The 25,302-nt window shown below is 37.9% G+C and overlaps 1 protein-coding gene across 6 annotated transcripts in view; it reads left to right on the forward strand.

The window, feature by feature from the left end:
• DCLK2 (doublecortin like kinase 2) overlaps window positions 1-25,302 on the forward strand; it is an 89,236-nt gene that overhangs the window by 8,734 nt on the left and 55,200 nt on the right. For all 6 annotated transcript variants that reach the window (XR_009484357.1, XR_009484358.1, XM_059826984.1 and 3 more), the window contains exon 2: window positions 3,472-3,806. Coding sequence is in view for 4 of the 6 variants with exons in the window: in XM_059826984.1 (XP_059682967.1) it covers window positions 3,472-3,806 (335 nt within the window). In the remaining 2 variants the exon portion in view is untranslated. The remainder of the gene's footprint in view (window positions 1-3,471; window positions 3,807-25,302) is intronic.

Here is a 25,302-nt window from a genome sequence, read left to right on the forward strand (position 1 = left end):
CAATTAATTTATTTCAAGTTGGAGACCCTGTTTCTGAATAGACTTAATTTTGAGGGGGTTCTGTGAGTTGTTTTTTTTAACTTGATTAATTTAGGCTTCAGCCCTGAGCTTTAACTTTGAATTGTTTTGTGTGTGTTTGTTGGTTTTTAAATGGTCTAGGAAGTGCATTCTTTTTGACTTTTAAAGGGTAATTCCAAACATGCTCAATGATGGTGAGTTTTGAGGTACCTCATAGTGCTGACTGCTAGAAGTTAACTCTTTTGCACACAGCTGGGCAGGCTGTACTGAAGAGATTACTCTGAAGCAATAGGTGACTTCAGGTACAGAAGCTTATGTAAAAACTTTGAGATGCTAGGGGCAGTCAGTGTGTTTAGAAAGGTATTCTCATGCATAGGATGCTGTCAGGTTTATTTATATATGAATTATTGTCAGGGGGTGACTAAATATTACCAAACTCTTATGCAGATCAATAAACTTCAAAGCAAGTGGTCAGGGACTTTCCAAAGTTGAATGCCTAATATTATGCACCCGGAATAATGACTAAAGTACCTTCTGTTCGTTTTTTTTTTTTTGTGGGAGGAAATAATAATTAGCATTCTTAACTAATAAACACACAAAAACCCTAAAGTTACTTGCTAGGTGTATCCATTAAAAGTCTAGCATGTAATCGTGGAAAAAAATTGTCTTAAAGGTTTGTGCTGATTTTGGCTGGGACAGAGTTCATTTTCTTCACAGTAGCTGGTATGGGGCTGGGTTTTGGATTTGTGCTGAGCATATAAAGCTGGGGGAGGAAGAAGGAAGGGGGTGACGTTCGGAGTGATGGCCTTTGTCTTCCCAAGTAACAGTTACGTGTGATGGAGCTCTGCTTTCCTGGAGACGGCTGAACACCTGCCTGCCCGTGGGAAGCAGCGTGCGTGGCTTTTGCTTTACCTGTTAAAAAACTGTCTTGATCTCAATCCGCGAGTTTTCTCACTTTTGCCCTTCTGATTTTCTCTCCCCCATCCCACTGTGGGGGGAGTGAGTGAGCAGCAGTGCAGGGCTTAGTTGCTGGCTGGGGTTAAACCACACCAAGGTTCCATGTCACGCAGTAAACTAGTTGTAGAGGGGAGAATAACAAAATGATCAGCAGTTATAATGTGAGTAAGTCTCTTGGTACAAATTAGAACTACCAGCTTCTTTGAGATGCTTCTTATTTGGCAGCACTGTGTTTAAAGATAGACAGTTTCATGGCTTATTAGAAATTGATTAGAAAATAAGCATAGTCCTTAGTATTAGAGGACAGAGGGGGAAGCCTTTGCTTTCTGCTGCAGCTGAGCTGCTGTAACAAAACTTGAATATCTCATGCTATTTCACACTAACAGGGTAGATGAGTGAAAGGTCTCTGAAAACAGCTGTTGAAAGAGAACTGTCCACCTGTTCAGAGTCATAGGATAATTTAGTTTGGAAGGGACCTTCTGAGGTTATCTCATCCAGTGCCTTGCTCAAAGCAGGTCTGATTCAATCAGATTGCTTGGAGACTTGTTGCAACTTAGCATGTAGTTCTGGGGCAGCGTAAGCTTCTAGGCCACCACAGTTCTTCCTAAGCTGTGGGGTTTTTTTTTTTCCCCTACTTGTAGATTAGTGCTGTGTGGGAATTCCATTGAAAGAGTTTATGGGCTGAAAAAGCTCATTTTTCTTTGCTCATTTTTTGGGGAAAGAGGAGGAGTTTTTTCTGTTTTGTTTTCTGTTTTGTGCACCACTTGGTCTAAGAATATGAGGAGGAATGATGGGAATGAGTGAAGAGGAAGAATACAGGCAAGGCAGTGGCATCCATAAAACCTCACACCAAATTGCTTCTTTGTACGTCAGTGGAGTACAGTCCCAGTGATGTTTGTGGAGGCAGAACTGGCTGCCAAACTTTCCCAAACAAATTCATTGTTAACTTGACTTAATTATAATCTTTTTTCTTTCAAATACAGCAAGTAAACTTTCAAGAAGGTCTAAAACCAAGATAAATTAGAAAGCAGTGAATTGGAATGGGAAAAGAAACACAAAAAAGTCTTTCAGATCATAGTAATTCTTCAGGGGTTTGGAAGTGGTTTACTATCTTGCTTTTAGAATAAGCTATACAACTTCTAAACTAAATCAGCTCTCCAGACTAGAGTCCAGAAAGTAAAATTATTGTTTAAAAGTTTTCTAGTGTGTATCTAAACGTAGGTATACATTTTGTAACTGTCCAATAGCTGTATGTGTACTCTTTACTCCTCTTGCTGTGTATATATAGGAGGTGAGTTTGGTGTGTTCCACCAGTGACCTTGAGTGTGTAGCTTTAATCTTAAAACAGGCTAAGCTTTTTAAGATATAGGTAGCACTTCTGCTTGGAGGACTGGTGTATTCCGTCAGTTTGGAATGCTTCCCTTTCATCCTTCTGGCAATACTCTGCCTCTTCGAGAAATTCTTTGGATGTCATTTTGTGAGACCCCCAAGAATGTGGGTTACAGAAATAACCCAGAGTTGAAGATGTCCTTTGTCATGGTCTGCATCTTGACTATTGCTGTTGGACATTAAAAGAGTTGCAGTAAACAACAAATAGCAGTTTGAAGAGAAAACTGTCCTGTCCTAAAGAAAAGCCAGTTAGTCTCCAGCCTTGCATTATGTCAAGGAATGGAGAAAAGTAACAAATTCCTTAGGTCTGCATCATGCCTGGTGCCACTTTAAATAATTTGATGTAAGGGTGTGTATCACTAGTCTGTGATAATACTTTTTTGTCCTCTGACCTCCCTTTCATGACTTCAGGAGATATCAGCAGTGTAGGAGTTGAATTAGGAAAGAAATTAAAATGGGGAAGTGTAGGTGTCCTTTTGTATTCCTGTAGTCTCAAAGTCTCATTTGTAGCCTCAACAGGTGTGTGTTGGTCTAAAAAATGTTGAAGTGAATACATTTCAACAGTGTATCCTTGGTAGAAAGGCAGTAACTCTTGGTGAATTGTGTCCTTCAGGGCAAGGATCTTGAGATGCTTGAATTTTGTTCTGTTAAAATTTGATCCTTTTAAAATAATTAATTATTAAACATAGGTATGTACATACACATCTTGAAGTATATACTTCGGGAATATACAGGGAAGGACCTGGATATTTGCTGTAGGAGAATGCTCTTAAGGTCATGTATTGTGAGCTCAAGTAATTTAAGCACTTGCAAAGTGACTCTGCAGTCAGAACTTATGAGCCAAAAGAAATGGGAAATATCTTCAACCCCCTCATTACCCTTTACTGTTTTTTTAATTTTCTAACCAGAGGTCTTTTGAAACCTGTTGAAACCACTCTGAGAGTACTGTTTGGGTGGAAAGCTCTGATAATTTACAGTCCTCAATTTAAAATGGCCTGCAGTTGAAATACAGGAAAATCACTCCTGAAAAATTTGTCGTTTTTTTTTAAACTGACAAAAAATAGCTGCAAAAGCCCTTAAATTATGAAAATGTCATCTTCTTTTCAGGTGAAAGTTATGTATGTGCATCCAATGAACCGTATCGCAAAGTTGATTACACCAAGAATGTCAATCCAAACTGGTGTGTGAACATAAGGACTGGGTCCACTCGATCCTTGACATCTTTGACATCCACAAAGAGTGAAGTGAAGGAGAGTAAAGATTTCATTAAACCCAAATTAGTGACTGTTATTAGGAGTGGAGTAAAACCACGGAAAGCTGTGAGAATTCTGCTGAATAAGAAGACTGCTCACTCCTTCGAACAAGTCCTGACTGACATCACAGAAGCCATTAAGTTAGATTCGGGTGTAGTCAAGAGGCTTTGTACACTGGATGGAAAGCAGGTAGGAGAATAAATTGCTGTGACCATCTAATAAGTATGAGTTAATCTAAGTTTCTTTGTTTTCCTAACTTGAATTCTTGTTACTGTGTATGCTTTTACCTGCTTCTGAATGACAGTTTAATAAAGGGCACTTTTAAAATTTGTATTTAAATATTAATATCTACAAAAAATGGTATATAATGCAAAAGAAGTTGACGACTTTACATTCTAAGTAAAAAAAAATTAAAAAAAATCTTTAGCATATACTAACTGTTGCATTGCTAAAAAAAGTGCCTGTTGATTATCTAATACAGTTTATTTGAAACGTTTGAAAGCAAACTTGTTAAAATACATATGTGTTTTCAGAAGCAGAGTCATGTTTTCAAACTACTACATAGTGCTGGGTGGTATAAGAAAAATATTGCTGCCTCCTTCCATTTCACTTCCACAGATTGCTATTCAAGTAGCAAAAGGACTGGAACGTCTTTCTGGAGGTAGTAACTGACATGATCTAAGGTCAAGAATTTTATCTGAAATTAATAGATCTGGGGGGTGGTTATATCTTTGCAATTTGCTTTTGCTTTTAGTTTTACCACTTCAAAAACATACTGCCAGGATTAGTGATGCGGTAGGTCTTTTATTCTCACTTAGAATGACAAAGGAGTGGCCTACAGAATGTTCTGCTGCACCAGGAGAAAGTGTCAGGAATACATTTGCTGTCCATCGGTCAGGTAACTGTCCAATAGCCCTTCATGAAACAGGACTTTGATATCTGATATTTTTATTTGACATTGATGTGGAACTTGGACAGCATTGTGACTTTAGTGATATAGAGCAACACAGGCTGCAAAGTAGATCACGCTCAGTGTCAGGTACCTGGACTATTGTATTATTGACTAAATATTAGGATCCTTGCTTATTCAACAGGTGTTTTTGCACACCTGCATACCTATTTGCATGAACTACTTGTAAAAGTTTCAATTGTGTTCAGACAGATGTGGGATTTTTTATTGTCAAGATTTTTGTAATGGTTGTAATCCTATAGACTACTTAAAAACCTTTTTGTGTTGAAAGTTGCTAGCAAATGTGTTGCAGAACAAGTGCACTTACTCAGATTGTCTTGATATGAGGTCTGTCTCTGGTTATGTTCTGTGTGCTGTGGATGCACTTTTTATAATTAAGTACTTGAAAAGAACTTCTTCTGTTCTTTGGTATTAAATATAGCGAGGCAAATGCATCACTGAGACTCTTGATTTTCAGTATTTGGTGGGCCTATAATGTGCTCTTTAGTTCTTCTAATAGGTTTGATTTTTAATGAGATTTGTTAACGAGATTTGTTGAGAGAGAATCCTTTCTAGGAACATCCAAAATGTGATTTAGTCATGTTTAATCTAATTCATAATAAAATAGCTTTGAGGATATTTGTTATACAGTAATTAGTCTCTTCTGCCCATGAAGTGTTCTATTACTGTCTCAGATAAGATGATTTTAATCTTCTCAAGCAAGTAGATAGAAAGAGTCAGGAAAGAAAACTGCAAAAACTAGGATTCTCAGTTCGGATTCACCTCTTCTATTGCATTGTTAATACAGTAGAAGCTCACTGGTCTGCATTGATGTGGAAGATGCAGTAGTGCATCAGGGATCAATAAAATTAATTAACATTAAATCTCACATATGTTGCTTGCACGTTACTGTCACCCATGGTGGGTGATGGCTGTATTCAGTCTACAGTAAGGATGACCACTCATTGGTAATGCTCCAAAATAAGGGTAAGATTTCTAGTTGCTGCAGTACCTCCTCCTGCCCTTCTATGCTAAAGGCAATAATCAGCCCTGGACTGCAGATGTAGGTGTTCTCAACCAAGATCGGGAAATCCCGAGTTCTCACTGCGAACAGCCTGCAAATAGCTGCTCCTTACAACTGCCTCTCTGTGGAAACTGTTTAAGCAGTAGTAGCGCATAGATGTGGAGACCTCCCTTCCATTTGGAAGAAAGGCCTTTTGCTTTTCCATAGACTTTGGGAAGGAGCCTTTGCTTGCACAACCATAGAGTAATTGTGATTTAAGTGGTCGTGGGATATAGTGCCCCAGATAGAAGACTTACGGCTTTAAACACCCTGATAATAAAAGCCTCCTTCTGTTTATCTAGGAGGATAGAGACTTCTGGGGTTTTTTTGTTTGTTTCTTTTTCTCCAAAATGAAGGGCTGACCCCAGTTTCAGGCAATAGGGCTTGCTTTTTTTTTTTCTTTGTTTGTTCATTGCTGGTATATGTGGAGGTTGGTGCCCAAGGGCTTTGTGGGGTTTGGCAAATAAAGAGTTGCTTTGCTGCCAATTACCAATTGGTGGAGATTTCTGAGCCTATTTTCTCTAATGTAGTAATGGCTTATTCTTCTAAATCTGCTAGGGAGACAGATCTTTTATGTTCGTTGTAGTGTTGGCACAGCTTGAAAGGCAACCATTAAAACAAAAAAGAGGCATTTTGTAAATGGCTATGTTCTTATAAATGTAGCTCTTGTGTTTCTCAGGGTTTTGTTTCTTTCTTTTTCCTGCTCCTTCATATTTTTATCTCTGAGGAAATACATATTTTTTGCTGGCTTTGTGAGCAAATAGATTTAGGTTATATTTTCTGTTTAATATGGAACTGATGCTGAAACTCAGGTGTTTAAAACATGCATGTATAAAATTTGTATCCTTTTATTAGGGAATGTGTTGTTCTGTTAACTTACGGGATGATTTTGTTTTCCAATAGAACTATGTAACATGTGTAGTAAGAAATGATCATGAAACCAGTGATCTATGAAGAAATCTTTTTAATTTTGAGCAGTACAACAATAGGATGTTCTCAAAATAGTTTTTGTTTACTCTTCATTAATCTTGACTGTAGCAACATCTTGATGATAATAACACACAGAGAATAACATCCATGGCGGATATTTTCCTTGATTATTGTGTATGAAGACGGACAATTATCTAGCTTTTAATTGTAAGATTTTATAACATTTACAAGGTTTCCTTTTAGCTTCCACTTCAATATGGATGCTGTAACTTAGACTATTAGTGCTTTGTAGCTTCAAATACAGATTTTTTTTTTTATTACATTGATGCAAGGCTGACTTTTCACTTCCAAGCTGTTGAGCAACCAACTTTTTTTTACCTCCCAAGACTTTTGTGATGGTTTCTATGCGAGGAAAAACATTCCCATAAAAGTAACTAGACTTTAACTCTGCAGTGCAGGCTTCTGCTATTCCAGTCTTTGTGCTTCTGACACTGAGGTTTGCCTAATATATTTGCTTGACCAAAGTGTTTTCCTTACTTGGCTGCATTTTTCCTTTCTGTTCTTTGCTGGAATCTGTCCCTATCCTACTGTGAAGCAAGGACAGTCAGACTGAAACTTCTCCAGTTGGGAAGTTAACCCTTTGTTATCTCTGAAGAGAATGGAGGGTTTCTGTATTGCTAAACAAGCTTCAAGCTTCAGTCATTGTGTAGTGTAGGATAGCAGCTTAATGGTAAATTACCTGCGCTAATTGTTTAAAAGACTACAATATATGGGAGGGATGTGGGGAATTTCCTGTGAGAAACTCAGAAAAGGCCATGGGGAAGAGTGGCTGGAAAGCTGCCCAGCAGAAAAGGACCTGGGGGTGCTGGTTGACAGCCGGCTGAATATGAGCCAGCAGTGTGCCCAGGTGGCCAAGAAGGCCAACGGCATCCTGGCCTGTATCAGAAATGGTGTGGCCAGCAGGAGTAGGGAGGGGATCGTGCCCCTGTACTCAGCACTGGTGAAGCCGCACCTCGAATACTGTGTTCGGTTTTGGGCCCCTCACTCCAAGAAGGACATTGAGGTGCTGGAGCATGTCCAGAGAAGGGCGACAGAGCTGGTCTGGAGCACAAGTCTGATGAGGAGCGGCTGAGGGAGCTGGGGTTGTTCAGCCTGGAGAAGAGGAGGCTGAGGGGAGACCTCATCGCTCTCTACAACTACCTGAAAGGGGGTTGCGGGGAGGTGGGTGCTGGTCTCTTTTCCCAAGTGACGAGTGACAGGACAAGAGGAGACAGCCTCAAGTTGCACCAGGGGAGGTTTAGGCTGGATATTAGGAAAAAAATTCTTTCCTGAGAGAGTGGTGAAGCATTGGAACAGGCTGCCCAGGGAGGTGGTGGAATCACTGTCACTGGAGGGGTTCAAAAAACATGTAGATGTGGCACTGCAGGACATGGTTTAGTGGGCATGGTGGAGTTGGGCTGATGGTTGGACTTGATGATCTTACAGGTCTTTTCCAACCTTAATGATTCTGTGAACTCTTAAGCATGTATTATTTGACACACAAAAGAAAATTAAATCTTCACTCCAGGAAGATAGTAACTTTTTAAGCTTGCAGCTTCATGGATTAATATCCGTAACAGGATTGAAAAGGTGGGTGAGCTGCCTTTTCTATACTCCATTCCCAAAATAGTGAGAACATACCACAGATAAGCCTTATTTTAAAGGTCTTTTTTGATGGGCCACAGGTATATTGGTGGCTATCTCTGAAACCGAAAGCTCCCTAATCTTATGTTAATGAAGTTTTTTATAAGGTGCTCATTAAAAGTAAATGGGTAACTGAAGAAAACCGCTATTACGTTTGGAAGTATTCATCAGACTCGTCATGCTCTCCTCTCAGTAATTTTTTTTTTTCAGTTACAGATTTGAAAATTCTTAGTAGAGATGATAGCTTCTGTAAACTGAATTTTGTATTTGCTTTGTAGTGGAAATACTAAGGAGACCAACTGGAGCTACAAACATACCCGTCATAGAGGGCAGAAACCAAAACAGGGGATGAGCAGGAGAGAGCTCGTTTATTAGTACAACTGATACTCCCCACATTCTTGTTTCAGTTCTTTTGGCACGTAGGCTTCTGTCATTCAGATCTGAAAATCTCCATTAATATAGTGTTTTTACTAGAATCTTAATCTCAGTGACTATTTAGTACTGAGACAAGTTTTGGAACATGGATTTTGTTTTTCTGAGTTTTTCAGTTTTGTATGCGAAGTCATACCTGAATGAGTTTTTTTTTTTTTTAATAATTTTATTGCAGTTAACTGAGTAGTTTTAGCAAATATTTACCTTTAGTTCAATTCTCTCCTACCTAATGACAGTGGAAAGGCTACTTGGTTTTTCAGCTGTATTCAGCAGCAGTACACTTTTTTTAAGGAACCAGGCACTAGGAGTTAGATGTACTCTTTTGTTTGGTTTTTTTTTTTTAAGTGTCATTTAATTGTATTGTTACATCACTGTCTGATATCTCATTGCGGTCTGAAAAACAACTGTAATAGAAACTTGCTTCCATGTTAGCAGGCATTATGTGTAGATGAAAGCTACTGAAACCAAAAGAAGTCTTTATCTTGGGTCTCAGGCTTTAACCTAGTATAGGCACTTCCACAAATATATTGGAAATAGCACAGATTTTAATTTCTGCTACAGGCAATTTTACAAGGACATAGAAAGCTCCAACTTTTGTGCAGTTCTAGTTCTGCTGAGGTTTAAAACAGCACTTTAAACTGAAATGTTGCATTAACCTTTAAGTATGAGGGGAAAAAACCCTTAAACCCTTGCATTCCTCACAACTCTTAAAAAGTCTTATATATTGTTATAGAGGAATGTCAGTGGCAGCTGCAAAGGGAGTGATTCTCTTCATTGCAGATCCCACAGAAGTTTGCCATTTGTGGGCAAGGAGTCTTTCCTTGCCTAGCTTCAAGACTTCAAACAGTAATGATAGTCCCTGTGTTCATCTTAAAGGCTGAGGGTCAGGAGAGAGAGAGTCAACTTTTAGAAAGCAGTTTAAAATTTGCCACACAAACTGCAGCAGGCTACTTGATGATTTGACACTATGGAAATGATTGACAATGTAACTACTAAAAAAGTAGGTATGTTGGATAGAAAGGCCTTTCAAAATTTGTGGTTGATGTCCACAAGAAAAAGCACGTTAATCTGCTTATTTTGTGGCAGATTACGCAAATGAGAGTTATGTCTGCTCTGGGTGGGGAGAAATCACTGCAGTCTTTATATTGGTTTATAAGACTTAAATATCAGCAGAGTGTGTGCAGCATTGTATGAGAGAATGGAAACAGGACCATTACTTCCGAGACCTCTTGATGCAGCAGTGGATAGCACTGCAATGTAAGAGTGGAATATCAACTTGGAAGAAGTATATATATTGTTGGTTTTGGGGTTTTTTGGGGGGGGAGTGGGGGGTGGGTTTTTTTAGCTGACATGAGTCCACAAACTAATGTTGTGTGAGAAACGGTGAAACATATTGATGGAGATGCAACCAGAAGTAGTATTTAGATTGTCTTTAAAGGAGAGAGGATAGAACTTCCGAAAGAGAGACCTTCCAAGAGAATGGGAACCAAGTGGCCTGGGAAATTAAATCAGAAAAGACACACTTACAGTACAGAGGAGGAAAAGAAAAGCTCATACTAGGTGTTGTCAAGAGCAATGTTTCTCATTCACTGGATGGACATGAGACAAAACCCATGTGGAAGAGCTAAAGATTACTTTCCAAGGCATAGGGAAACCCTGAGAAAGAATATAGAGGAGTCCTGGAAGAGTTTAATCGTCCTACAGCTGATGTTCATTGGATGAGATGAGTGGCCCTAAGGTTGAGCTAAATAAACTTCACTCTGAGACTTATGGGGAAAAAAATGAGGAATCAATACTGTGAATCACTTGCTGATGGTTGGCTGGATCCTCTTCCTCTTTTATGAGTAAATATGTAGGAATGGAACACCTCTATTACCTGGAAGTTGAAAAGTTCCACATTATTTGGTACGGTCACCTTTATGTGTGTTACAGGCTGGAAGGGCTCTGACATAGCACCTGTCTGTTCAGGGAGCGTGCTGGTTTGGGTTGAGCTCAGGACACAAAAGGCTTCAACAGAGTGGATGATCGGGGGGGATTTTCGTTTGGTTTTTTTTTCCTTTTTGTTTTTTTAGCTATAAAGAGTTATGAAACAATGACTTGACTGGGGAGAGAGTCAAGGGGAAGAAAACAATAGTGGCTACTTCCTTGTATCTGAAGTAAGCTTTTTGACACTGTCTTTTCACATCAGTCAGCTAGGGAAGTGTGGTCTAGAAAAAATGCACTACTTACTGGATGCATGGTTGGAATACTGTTGTTCTAAATGATTACTGATGATTCACTGCCAAACTGGAATTTTATATTGAGTAGGGGTCAATGAATGTGTGTCTATACTAGTCACTGTAAATGACCTGGAAGACAGAATGGAGGATATGCTTAATAAATACAAAGAACACACCAAACAGATGAGCTACAGGAAACACAGACAATAGAAAGTTAAAGTAATCTTGACAAACTGCAGAAATAGCTTAGGATAAGGCAGGTTGACTAATTTTAGACTCATTGGTTATTAATAATGTAGATAGGAAGTGGCAAGTAGTTCTGGTTGAAGTGGTAAAGGATCACAGCTGAAGATGAATTAATGGTGTCAATGGTTGTGCATAGGAGAAGAAAGCCAATGCCCATACAGAAGGTATGGTCAATCATCTTGTTTCTGATGTACGTGTCAGGTGGCCATTCTGTTCTGTCTCACTCAATGTAATGACAGCAGCAAGAGACAGCTTTATTATGGAAAATCCAGAGACAAGTAAAAAGAATTAAGAAAACATGTTCTGTGAAGAAAGATTGAAGGAAATGGGATTGCTTAGTCTAGAGAAAGATCATCAACAAGTTTTCAGGGTGATGAACAAAAAAAAAACTATCAGCAAAGAAAAACGAAATTACTTCTGTGTCTTCCCTGTGTATAGGAAAAGAAATAATGGGCTTAAAGTTAATCACATCCAGTGGAACTCAGTGGTAAATAGTCACTGTAAAATAAAGATTAATGAAGAGGTGACTTTTGTTGGAACAGATAAATAGGGTCTAACAGTCTCTGAGGTTTCTGAAAACTTTTTTGGTTTTGAGTGTTTTCCATAACTAAAGGCTATCTACAACTTTAGAAGAGCTATTGAGCTAGAGATAAAATAACAAAAATCTGAATGCCAGTTAACATTCAAATGTGCATGTATACACACCTGCATCCCACAGAGAATTCATACAGCAGGTTTACAGTTAGAGTAAATTTTATCCCGATGCTAGCAAACCTCTTCTAATATTTGATATGAAAACGTGATTTAGGGGAAGCTGGGCTTCTACTAGAGGCTAGAATTGTTTCAGAAAACAACTGCGGAGAGATGTCTGTCTAGTCAGTGTGGAATACAAATCTTGCAAGTCTGAGGAAAACAAAAGACTTAAAGTGGCCCTAATCTTGAGGAAGTCTGTATGACAGGAAAAGAATTCATCCAGGGACACTGCAATGTGATATTTTTGTTCAGACTTTGAATCGGTATGCTCAGAACTGGAAGCTGTGGTTATTTATTGCTAGAAGAAAGGAGGAAATAGTGTACTCAAGCAGAGGAGATAATTTTGGCCTCTGTCTATGGAAATAGAAATATTCCCATCTGTAGTTATTTATGGGAGGAAGTGTTATCTGAGACTAACCTGAAATTAACTGTGCCCTGTCATAGATGCAGGGATCTGAAAAATACCCTAAATATGAAAATAGAGATCTTTTTCCAGCTACAAATCTTGTCATGGAACACTTTCCAAAGCATTTGCATTACATGCAGTCGTACAAAGGCCACAGGCAGATAATGTGTGGTTTAGGATTTACCCTAGAAAGTATTCACAGTTTTTATCACAGTTGTCAGAGGATCATATTACCACTCTTTTTTTTTTTTAGGGGAAAAAAAGAAAATGTAAAATGGTAACCATTTTGTTTAAAAGTAACAAAATTATGATGCTTAAGGTGCTACAGAAAAATTATTAAAAAAACCCCAGAACCTTGACCATCTAGTGAGTCATCTCAGAAGAGTGTCTTAAACTGGCAGTGAACAGTAATGCTGAGGAAGCTCTTCAGCTTGGTTGCATATGCAAAAAATATAGGGCATGCCATGTGAAATGGTCACAGTCTAGCACTGGAAAACTTGGCTTTCTGGAACAAAGGCCTTTAGAATTTGCTGGCTGGGGAGACAGGGGACCCCCTATATATTACTCTTGCTTTCTGGAGATGAATAACCCAAAATATAGTACAGATAAAATAGAGAACGTACATCTCTCTCCTCCCCACAAGGATTCTAGCTTTAGGGATGTGGTGTAATGTTACTGAGAATGTGATGGCTGGGGTCCACTGGGTGTGAGTTTAATCTTTTTCAGTGAGGTAAGGTTTAGATATGTAGTTAGCAATACTCACTGCCATCAAACTAACAGGTTGGTGAAGTGGGATGTTAAAATAAGAGTATTTATCAAAGTGAACGCAAAATCAGACCCTGATTCGAAGTCAGCACTTTTAAATTAGAGCATGACAACTGAAAAAAAATTGCTGATATTTTAGCTAAAAGCAAGCATGTGTGTCCTGTTAAAAGTGACATGCAACTTGCTGGAGTCTTTGTGGATCTCTAGAGAGGCTAAATCCTACTGGGTTTTCAATTTTTGTCTGTGCACACCAAGAGCTGACAGCACTTAATAAAAATGACATGCTGCACAGTGTGGGAAACAATCACTGCAAAAATAGTGGTGTCACCAGTGGTAACGTTGTATCTTTGTTGATGTCTGATTACAATAATTTTAGTGCTGGGTTACAGAAGTGGTGTGTGTAGCTCTTGGAATAAAAGAGCGGTATGCAGTCATTGTCTGCCATCTGCCATGCTAAAGATCGAATCACATGACTTGGAAACTAAACCTTGGGAATTTGTTGTGTCCCGCTGAGCCTGGCCATTAACAGATAATTAGTCTGGTAAAAATCTTTTGAATTCATTCTGCAGCTGTCATATGCCAGATTAGGATTTGTGTCATAGGTTCCTCATTACTTTGAGATCCTGGAATTTTTTTTCCCTGTAATTAAATTACCCTATGTTACTTCAGTAAACAGTTCCTGCATTATCACATTTAAACATACAAACTTTTCTTTAAGAAGCCTGTTACACCTTACAGTGTAAAGCTATTTACCAACTACATACGAAAGGGTTTCAAGGTTGAATTTTCTCCATTACTGTTCATAACACAGTCTATAAGCAGCTTTTCTAGTTTTCAGATTTGTCTTTCAGGTTGTCAGGTTGATGGATCTGTTATAGTAGCTGCTTCTCGGTTGCCTGTAAACAGGTTGTCAGCATCTCTTAAGTCTATTGAAGCAAAAATACTGGAATCTTAAAATACGAACTTTTCTTCTAGATTTGTACCATTTATTAAGAAAAATGTCATTCTCTTCCATAATGAATTAATGGCAGGAAACATGAAACAGTTTGTCAGAGAAAGGAAAGGGAATATTAATCTTTAATGTTTAAAATATTGCTAGCTGATTAATTTGCAATGAATCTTTAAACACAGTAGTCTGAAGACTCTGAAGGGTTAGCAATGTTGAAGTAATAGCAATACAAGCCAACTTTTGAAAGCAAAGAGCTTCCCAGCACTTAAATGGAACAATGACCCTGTTTTTGGCTTGAAGTTAGTAAGCTTCGCATAGGAAGGAGTGATGCTCAGTGTTTTCATCATGGGCAGTGAAATTCAGTGTTATTGTAACATTTCTTTTGTTTACAAATCATTTACAAATGAACAATCATTTTCTCTTGTGCAAATATGCAATCTATGCCATGTTCTTAAATACTTAACTTTGTTCATATTTATTTGGTGTTTTATTTATTGATACATGGCACAGGGTATCTCTGTGATCATGGAAGGCTTTTTGAAGAAACCAAAATATTTCAGAATGAAGCAAAAAGAATAGAACTTTTAAACTAAATGGCAAGTTAGAATTTTGGGCTAGTAGGTTTGGCATTTCTTGGCTTTGTCCTTCTTATATCTAACCTCCAACTCAACTAGTATTTAGTTAGGGAGTTCCAGTCTGGATAAAATTATTGGAAAATAGGCCAGTTAGTTAAGAAAAATGAATATGATTGAGTACCAGACATCCAGAATCCTCTTTAAGCGCTTTCTGAAGGTGCCATTTTCTTGTATGTGGAAAACTTGCAGTTTCTCTCTTAAAGAAATCAAGGTTCTGGTTCATTTAAATCTGAGTAAAATTGAGCAAAAGAGATTCAAGCAGAGATAAATGTGGAGTTGGATCCTACTTAAAGAGTATTTGCCTTATTTTCCGTCTATTTTGCAAGGGACCCAATAATACAGACACTTGGAACATGCCTACGTGGTTGTACAGGCAGACATCTGACACTGGCTAGCTTTGATCTGTATAATGTACGGACCTGGAGGTGGTCTGTGTCTGGTCAGACTGCAGATTGATTGACATCGTATCTCGTTGCTATCTGGTAGGCAGATGTATTCTCACCCAGTCAAGTATATAATGCTTTTCGAGGTAGGAAGTAGTGTTTCTATTGTGGAGAGAATCGGAATATAATGTGTGCATTTGGTGATAGCTTTCTTACCAGACTTCTATGGAGGTAGTAGAGAGGCAATTGATTTTTCCATTTTTTTCCTCTTCTGAGAGGCCCTCCTTTCCATGGGTCAGACAATAAGAAAAAGCTTGTAAAATTAGTATTTTTCCCTCCGACATTTTTGCTTTATTACCAAGTTTCAGGGTTTTGTTTCTCCTTTTCCTGCAGAAATGAAGAGTGGCTTTGATGAAGGGCATTTGACTGAGCAGTTGGGGTCCTACTATGACTGTATGACTTTTCTGGATTAGCTGTACTAATATATTCCTAATATTCTATTTCTGTATATTTCTAATCTATATATTATGCTTCTAGCATATACTGTGCTACAAACAAAAGTATTTTGATTATTTGGTTACTAGGTTTTCCTAGAACCTGGGGCAGTTTTCAGATGCGTCTAGAGCCAAATTCTTCTTTCCTGCAATCATTTTACAACTGGGAATAGTAATCCGGCCAAGGTACATTTAAAGGTAACTGTTAACTAGGATCCTTCATACAATCACTTTAGGAATAGCAGAAGTGAACAAACAGCCTGTTGAGATATAGGACTGGAAGGGACAGCATGGCTGAGAAGATCCAATCACCCATATTGGCATTGGCAATCTTATATGCTTTATGTCCAGAATAGTTCACAAGAATGTCCACTGTGTCCTTCTCCTATACCCTGCGAGTCACAAATCCATCCCCAGGACCTGTAGCAAACTGAAGATTGCTAATCCATGAAACTTCGGGACTTCGATGTTTCTCTATTACACAGGAAGAGTGGGAGAGGTGAAAAATGTTCTTTATATCCTCAGCCCCTACACTGCCAAGTAATTTTAGATGGACTATTCCAAAATAATTCTAGAAATTGGACAGTGTTCTGGCTTTCTGTGCAAAGAGAACACGCTGGTGTACCTGACATCTGACTCAGAAAACCATCTCTGCAAACAAAATCCATATACCACAACTGGCTTTGTATGAGCATAAGAGAAAACACGGCACAGTGAAGGTTCCTGGTATACTTAAGTGTTTTGACCAGTTCTCATTGTGGCTGATTTTTTTGCCTCAAAGGGAAAAATATTCTCTCTGCTTCCCTGGAGCTGAGGGGTTAAGCAGGGATATCTATCTGTCTTATCTCTGATACAGAATATTAGTGTGTAAAAACTAATGTATTAAAGCATATTTGTAATATTTATGTTAATATATACTTTTAAACTTTACAATATATAATATTTTATATATTTTTACTTGAAGCATAAATACAGTAAAATTCGTATTGTAAGCTTGCGAAGTCCAAGAGGAAGAAGATGAACAAATGATGAAATCTGATTCACAAAGCTCTGTATTTTGTCCTTCTTTGTTTTCACATACAAACAATAAAATTCCCTGCAGTTCTAGTATCAGAGTGGCTGTTGGTATAGACAATGGATTTGTTATTACCTGCAGTCCTTTGTTATTACCTGAAGTCTGATGCCTGCTTAAGAACATGCTTCTAGTTCAAGCGCTAATCCTCCTTTACTGAAAGGGATTTGTTCTTGCTTTCGGACTGACGTACCTAACTGGATGTGTGAGAACCTCATCGTTGCCTTCTGTCACATGTTATCGAGAAGCCCATGAGAGAAGGTGCAGTCCAAGATGCAAAAGTGTGTGTTGAGGAGTTTTTAGGATCTGAGAGGGCTTCAAATACTCTTTGAACTAGTAACTATTATACAGATTTGCTTGGTTTTGACACATGAATACATTTTGATTTCTTTCAGCGCGCTTCATCTTTCGCACGTAATTTTTTTACTATCTTCTACTTTTCAAATATTGGACTTTAAAAAAATGTATTTATGATACTTATTTAAACAACTTCTTTTTCCTCCCATATGTATGTCAGTAAATATACAAAATTTAGAACAGTATTATAGTAAGTGGGTGAATGAAGGTGTTTGATACTACTACTTATGAATTGCAGACACTTGGTTGGAATTTCCAAAGTAACTATTATGGCTTACTCAGATATTTTGGCAGTATGCAGTGTGAGGTGAAAGTTTCTATTCCTTGAACTTCTATTTTGGAACTTTATTTACCATCACAGTAACTCCATCTTTGATATATATGTATCTTAATGTATGGTAGGTATAAAATAAATGCTAATATTAGGATTGTTCACTGGTCATAATATTGCGTAACAATTTCCTTGCCAAAAACTGCACGTAGAGAAGTGTAGATTAGATGGATGAACATTTTTCTTTTTTTTAAAGGAAGTTTTTCATCTTCATTTAAGACCTATGTAACAAAGTATGATTGACTCTAAACATATATTAATGGAAATAAAAAAGACTTACCAAATACCATTTTGTTTGTTCCAATACAAATCAAAGGACATGAACAGAAAATTATCAGAAGCACTGAGACATTACGTACCTCTAAAAATGATTAGGAGTTTAGCACCTTTCTTAATCTTACCTGAGGCTTTCAAGAAGTCTCTGTCCCAGTCCTTAGTAAGAAATAAGATTTATATGCAGTTTTTGGAGGTAAACACTAGTATAAGTTATCAAGTATGGGGGGAGGGTCTGCCTGAAAATTCAGCCTGATTGCTTTTAAGAAAAAGAAAAGCACCTCTAGTTTTAAAGCTATTAAAATATGATTAGCCAAATAGAATCTATAAGGCCAGATCACAACATTTAAAACTGTCAGTCTCTGATGACCTAATTTAATGAATGTATTTTTCTAGTGAGAACAAGCAGAACGGTGATCTATTTTATAACCTCAATGTTCAGTTGTATCTCCGAGTGAGGGAAGAAAAAAAAAACCCACCACATTTTGAAATTGTGTTGGACATTTGAACTGTTAGTGGAGGGGTTTTTCATTCTTTACTCCTTTAATCATTACAGACATAAAGGATAGCCTCACAGCTATTTGGACTTTTACTGAGCTACCTCTGATGAGAGAGAGAACCACCAGAGCACAGTGCCATCCAGCTACACTTCTTCGTTTGCTCTAGTTCTCCTTAATCCTCCTTAGTTTAATGCATTCCTTGTATAAGTACTGTGAAGTCGGGGTATGCAAAACTACTCCACTGCTCACATATTGGTGGCAAAAAACTCCTCAGGGATTTTTATCAACTCAGAACCCAGCAGGCTTCCAGAATGAAGAGGGACTCCAAAGCTATTAAAAGCCAGGCCTCCAAGATCTCTGCTGTGTGCTTCCATAGCGGGGAGGATCCTTGTGTTGCATCCTAGACCTTCTTTCTTCATCTGTTGGGAGGTAGATACAAGCCTGGTAGCGCCTAAATGCTTATCTGAAACTCAAAATTTCAGTTTACCCATCTTGTTCAAATAAGGATTCTTAAATAAGTAATAAAATTAGCTTTCATTGTATTAGCCCTGTCACCAGGATCTTCACTTGATGGCTGGGAGTGAAGGGCATCATTTGTTTATCAAAAGCCTCCCTTAAGAGGGGAAGCAGGATAGTCCGTGGTACTATCCTCTGCAGAATGTTGCTGTCATGTACAAACCATTTTCTACTTACCCTTCCAGTTACAAAAGAGAAATTATAATAAAAAAAAAGTCAACTGGGAAGCTAAGGAAAGTGAGATGCATACCTGCTCTGGCTGTTGCCAAGTGTTTGGCCACAAATGCTCAATACACATTGAGGTATGTTTTCTGGACAACGGAAGAATTGTGAGAAGAGGGCTTTGGATATTTCTGCTAAATATGGTCCCCAGTGTTTCACTGCTCTCAAGTTCACAGCATATATCTGAAATTACTTCCAGATCTTTAAGTGTGGTTTGTGTTTTCTTCTTTTCCCTTCATCTGTAGCGGAGTTTATTGGTGAAATTCTCTTGAAATCACACGTGCATTAGAGGAAAAATATGCCTGTTTTCTGGCTTGTTTGCCTGATAGTTAGAAGTGGATCTATCTTTTAAACGGAATCTTTTCCCCAAATTTCTCCAAAATTGTAAACTGTGTTTTCTCCTTCTCTCCAAAGCCAGTGGGAATTGATACAGATCCTGGCAACAGGACATATTGCTGAAATTCCCCTTGCTCTGAACAAAAATGCTTTGTTGCTGTAAATATTGAGGAAGGACAGAGGAGGAAAGCTAGGATCCAATATTTTCACATGCAGACCCAACTATGAATCCTTGTTAGTGCACTGGTACACGAAGTAAGAATTAAAACACTTCCTCTTTTGTATGGTGGAAAAAAACGGGTTATGTGGAGTTCAGAATTGACTTGGGACTGAGCTAAAAAAGCCTTTGTCATGTGTGACATGAGAAATAAATATTGATACCTCTTGTGTAAATTGACTTTGTTAGGGATGACACTGAAGTTAGAGGCTCTTTGTGACCTTATTTTTTTTTCACTGTTTTATATATCCATGTATAATTAATCTCAAAATGTTTTAGATGATTCATCCTCCCTCATATTGTGAGTCATTTTTAGTCTGACTAGCATACTCAAAAAATTGTTATTTTTAGCTGAGGGCTAGATATTGTGTGTATGACACCTGAATGTTTGTGAGAGGACCTTATCTGTAAACTGTCCTTAGTTGGCAGGGAACAAATTATAATTTCATCCTATTTTATGAAAGTTCTCTTTTAATTGTTATTTGCTATAACAGAAAGTGCAGGTTTTCTGTGAAATGAAATACTAACAAGGAAACTCTTATTCTAATAGTGTATTACGAGGTTTCAGCAAGAAAAGTGGCTTTTATCAGTAACAGTCTTTACCCCGTATATATATGCTTGAGTTTGTCTATTTTGTAAAATATATAAATAAAATTGTTTTCCAAATTTGTATCCTCAAAACAACAGCAAATCTAATGGGTTTTTTTAATAGAAAGTATAGTTTAAACAGATTGTTCACTTTTAATATTCTACTAGACTAGATTCTTTGATGCTTAAGTCTGGCTGACGGTTCTTATAATTTGATCTATTAGGTTATAGATAAAATCTCCAAAGTCATGAACACATTTCCAACTATTTTAAAAATTAAATTCTCAGGGCAAAATCTGAGTTCTGGGAAATTAATTTTCCAAAATACCTTATAAAATTGCTGGCTGCAAATTACTTGTTCTGCATCACTTTTTTAGCAGAAACTTGATGTCTGCCTTCCTCTAATTCACTGTGACTCTTCTCCATCACCTTTCTGATGTGATTTGATTTACATTTGTGTTGTTTTTTACTATTGTGTTGTATTAAGATAGCCTTGGAAATCCCTCAAGTGATTTCAGTCTAAATATGGCACGCTTTGCCTTTTTTGTTTTTTTTTTTCCTACCATCAGTACTGTTAGTGCGTGCGAGGGAGGTTATGTAAATGAAGGCATCTTTGGGCGAGGTGTTAGTTGTACGAAGTTGAACATACTAGTTGAGGGATAAACTTACCTGCTTACATGCTCGACTGAGAGTGTCCACGGCTTTTAACATTTTTTTTGTGTGTTTGGTGTAAATGCTTTACTTAAGGAATGTTCTTTTTTTGGTTCCCGGTGATAATACACAGTTTCTACTGCAAGAGAGGTGTAATATTTAGTTATTCTAAAATTGCATCAACGTAACCAAAATGCTGACTCTCTGTATTATAATAGAGTATCGTGACCTTATTCACAGTGATAGTATGGGCTTTTTGTAAATAATAGCAAAATGACTTGACTGTGAATTTTCACTTGCTTTTTCTCCTCATTCTCTTGCAATCTTTCCTCCAGTGTGGAATGGATTTTAGTAAAAAATGGACATTGTAACTTAGTGATATCAATAGGGGTTTTTTTTGTTTTGGTGTTGTTATAACAAAATATTGAGTAATTATAAAATCTTTTAATAGCAAATCTGTCAGAAAACCACTATGAATTTTTGGCTGTGGATGTAATAAAAGTTATTTGAAACACTGTATTGAAAGAATAAGTAATCTTGCAACTTGGTGAAAAATATTTCTTGGCTTTTAATTGATGAAATACTGACGCTTCAAAACACTCAAATTAGGTGAATATAATCTCACTATGCAGGAAGGGAATTCTGTCAAATGAAGACTTTTTTTAGGAGTTCTGTCAAATGAAGACTTTTTTAAATTGAACTCAATTCAGTGCGTTACAGTTTTACTTTCCTTTGGCTGAATTTGTCACAAGCTTAATGTTGGTAGAGAATGAGAATTGTGTTTCTCAGGATTTGTGGAGATTGGAGAGGCCATCATGAAGTACATGAAATGCACTTTTGCGGTGTTTCTTTAAAAGAGTGTCATCTGATGGTTTTAGAAAAGGCTGATGCAGCATCTGCCACTTGATATTGGCAGACAATAAATCCACGTAGAGGATTTCTGCATTCATTTGCCTTGGATATAAGGAGTTTGCAATAACACACAATAAGTGTGGCTTTTACTTCAGTCTACTTGACTGAAGCAAAAGCCTTTGTTTCACAAGCCTTTATTTTAAAAGCAAAAATGTCTGTGAAATTTGCAAATTTTGACAGAAAAAGCCAATATTTACTGTGAAATCTCTGCGTTGGTAAATGACTGGAATAACTTCTGAAATGCATGGCCAAGAGGGTGGCACAGTTAGAGACTGAAGGTAGATACATTTGCTTATAGTCTATGAGGTATTAAAATTAATACGATTAACTTTTCTAACTTCTGTATTTGCTAAAAGCTATAAAATACCTCATCTCTTTATAAAAATGGTTTAAACTTTTGTGCTTCCCATCTCTAATATAAGCTTGGAGGGAGGTGAAACATGTACGTGTTTTAAGTAGTGTTACTTTCAGCACTATTATATTCTTAAGTTTTGCTGCTTTTCTATTCTTGCCGAGTCTCACTGCTTTTCACTTCCCTGCATCTACTTCTCACAGCAGTAACTTGCTGATGCACAGGGCAATACTTGAGCATTTCTGGGGCCTGTGTGTGAACTTAAGTTTGCATTGACAGTACTGAATTAAACATGAAGCATATTAAGAGAAACTCTGTGTAGGGGGAGACAGCACTTCTGCTGTGAATTTTTTAAGTGAGTTTTTTTTAAGCCTGCTGTTTTTAGAGTTATCCTAAGTGTTACAAATAAGTCAACCAAATCAGAGAAAAGAATCTTCCCAGGAGGACTAAGAACTTTCACTGAACTTGGTTTTTGTGCTGCAGGCACGTTATACTGTATCTTTTAGAGCATTTTTCAGATAGACTTTCAGGAATATCCATACTGATAGATACTGAGTTGAGAAAAATCAGCGCAAGTCCAGAGAATCTGACCATTGCTCACTTGCAGGCCCTGGGCTGTCATGTTTTGTTTGATCTGGGCCTTAAATGCAGAAAGCTGCGTTCGTTCCTTGCATGTAAACAGATTCAGGATGACTGAGTTCCTCAGCGTTTGTTTATAGTTCTCACTCCTTTAAAGGCACCATTATGTAACTGCCATGTATTGAATGTAAACATTTGTATAACAATTTCAAAGGATTTTTTTTTAGACTAGTAAGCAAAGAGTTTTATAACAAAAAATTTTGCTACAGTCCCCTTTCCACAAAACAAAAGCCTGTCGGGGAAACATCTATGGAATACTTAGCAGATGCAGTGTGAACCATGGATTCCTGGAGTTGCGGTTAACTTTTCCATACAGTAATCTAAGCAGCAGTTTCAACATGGTGTTCATAGAAAACAGATGGTTTCTAAAAGCTAATTAGGAATAGCAAAGTAATAGCTGATAATTTTAAATTCCTTCTCAGGGATCTGCATCGCCACTAGAAATATTTCTGGGGAGGCTTAGAAAAATGAAAAAAAAAAAAATTCCCCAGATCCAGTATATGCTTTCTAGAAAACCTTCTTGCATTATGCCCTTATTTTGGGAATAAATGAGCCATGTTGCCTGTTATCCCTCAGACTTTCCACTTGCGGCTGAATTAAAAAAGGCTATTGTTAATGTCGAATAGATGCTTTGTATCAATAGAAATCATATCTCTAGGCATTTTCTTTAAGGCAGCTTCTAAGAGAGCTTCTTGTTTGGGGCTGGCTTTGCAAGTCAGACTGGTACCTGCCAGCCCATTTTAATGTACCAGTAGAGAAAATGTCGGGGTAAGTAAAATCAAGTAACTATGATTGGATATGCTGAATGCAGATAAGAATTAAGACTCTTGCTGTGAATCTGCCAAAAGTAGCTGGGCTTGGGTTCTAATTCTGCACACTAAATCAGTTGATCACTGACAGGGCCCCATGGAGGTCTGCTTGGCACACATAGTGAAACTCTACCCAGAGCTGGTAAAAACAACATATGTTCCCAGAAGCTGCTTAGGAAGCTCTTTAAGCACTGGGGAATATCTGCAAAAGCTGTAGACCTTGAGAGTAGAAATAAGGACACCGATAGCCTCGTAATGAAGGAGTAGTCACCAGAACTATATACTTCTGCTTTAGCAATAGTGACTAAATGGATTAAGGCTAATACTGCTGTAAAAAAGTGTAGGAGCGGTTGAAATTCTAACCAGGACTCCAGTATGGACAGAAATTCTCTCAATGGGAGGAATTGCAAGAGCGGGAGGTGTAAAGTGAATCTGTTAGTGTAAAGGATACATGAGATTCAATGATGATATCCTGACACGTTTTTGTTTAAGTGCCTGCTTTACCCTTTTGCGCTCTATATTATCTCAAGGCTGTGGTGATATTTCAGCATTTGAAGAGAATGTCAGAAATCATGCCTCTGAAGAAGCATTTTCTGCTCTTGGAGAGTAGAAGATTCTTGTGGTCTAAGGAGGAAAAGAATGACGAAAATTCAGGTGTTTCTGTTCCTGACACAAGCTACCTACAAAATATTAGTCAAATGAGAAAAATATATATATATTTTTAAAATCTGCTTGTTCAGGATCAGACAACTAACTGTATATTAAGGCATACATGTAATGCAAGTTAGCAGGAAGAAAAATGATGACTCGCACTGTGTGCTTCTTACATTAGGATGCTTCTCCAGACGTTGTATACTTTTTGGAGATGGAACAAATAAAATCTTGACCTCACTGCAGAAAACTGGAGGATGGGGTTGGTGCCATGTTGTTGTATATGTAATCAGAATTGCGTGACAATGACAACCTGCTGCAGAATTTGCTTCAAAGCCTGTGTAATTCTGAGCAGATCCAGTATCTGCTCCTGATGTGCTACTAAATAGCACTCCCTGATTCTGCTGCTAGTTGCAAGGTACGTTTGTGATATTAAGAGATTGCCCATACTCCTTTTATTCTATTGTATTGCAAGCAGACTCTAGTGTACATTGTGCATTTCTCTGTGGTTACGTACCCAGGTGCAGGCTGTGGAGCTGTCTGTACTACAGACCTCCCTTCTGCATGGAGCAGGGGTGAGTTTATAATACATTTCAGTTCCAGTAGGATCAGTTGACAGTGAATAGGTACAATTGCAGTGCGGCTTTAAGTTGGCTGGGATACAAACAGCAGTGAACTGGCAGCAGCCCAGGTCTCAGCTGCTGGTGTTGGTCCCAGGATGCCAGACTGCCTTTTGCAGAGTTTTACGCTGGAGCTGTTAGTATTGAATATGGCGAGATTCAAGCTACCCTGGATTTGTCTGCACGAGTTGGAGTCCATATTAGCAGAGTCAAGTTTAGAACTTGTATACGGATGCAGATACTGTCATCTCCAACCTCAACCAACATTATTTTTATCTTATTACAGAATAAATTAAAAACCTATTGTAAATATACTTTTTAGCTCTTTATGCCATGAGCATATGTCTGCTTAGTCTTGGTGAGGACATTGCTCTGTTTTTTAGGAAAAGGAGGAGGAGGGGGGAATTTGGAAGTTTTTTCTGTTTTGCAAATTAATCCTGATAATGGTAGTGAAAAAATCCTGTAATCCAAGGATTCCCAAATTATTTGCATAGTTATTTCCATCAGCTGCAACAATAGGTACATTTTGAGGCAGAATGAACATCTTGATACCATTCTCTTTAAACTGGAATACAGAACATAGAGCAAAGGCATCAGCGCTGCAGCTTAGATTCAGCCGGACTGGGCTGGACCTTGATTAATTCCACTTATTGGGAGCTGTGATGGGAACATCGTGAGAGATGCCAGAGAGGTGTTGCAGTAGCTTCCAGTTCTGCACAGAATAATGTGGCA

Source organism: Gavia stellata, chromosome 19 (assembly GCF_030936135.1).
Source record: "Gavia stellata isolate bGavSte3 chromosome 19, bGavSte3.hap2, whole genome shotgun sequence".
Lineage (NCBI taxonomy): Eukaryota > Metazoa > Chordata > Aves > Gaviiformes > Gaviidae > Gavia > Gavia stellata.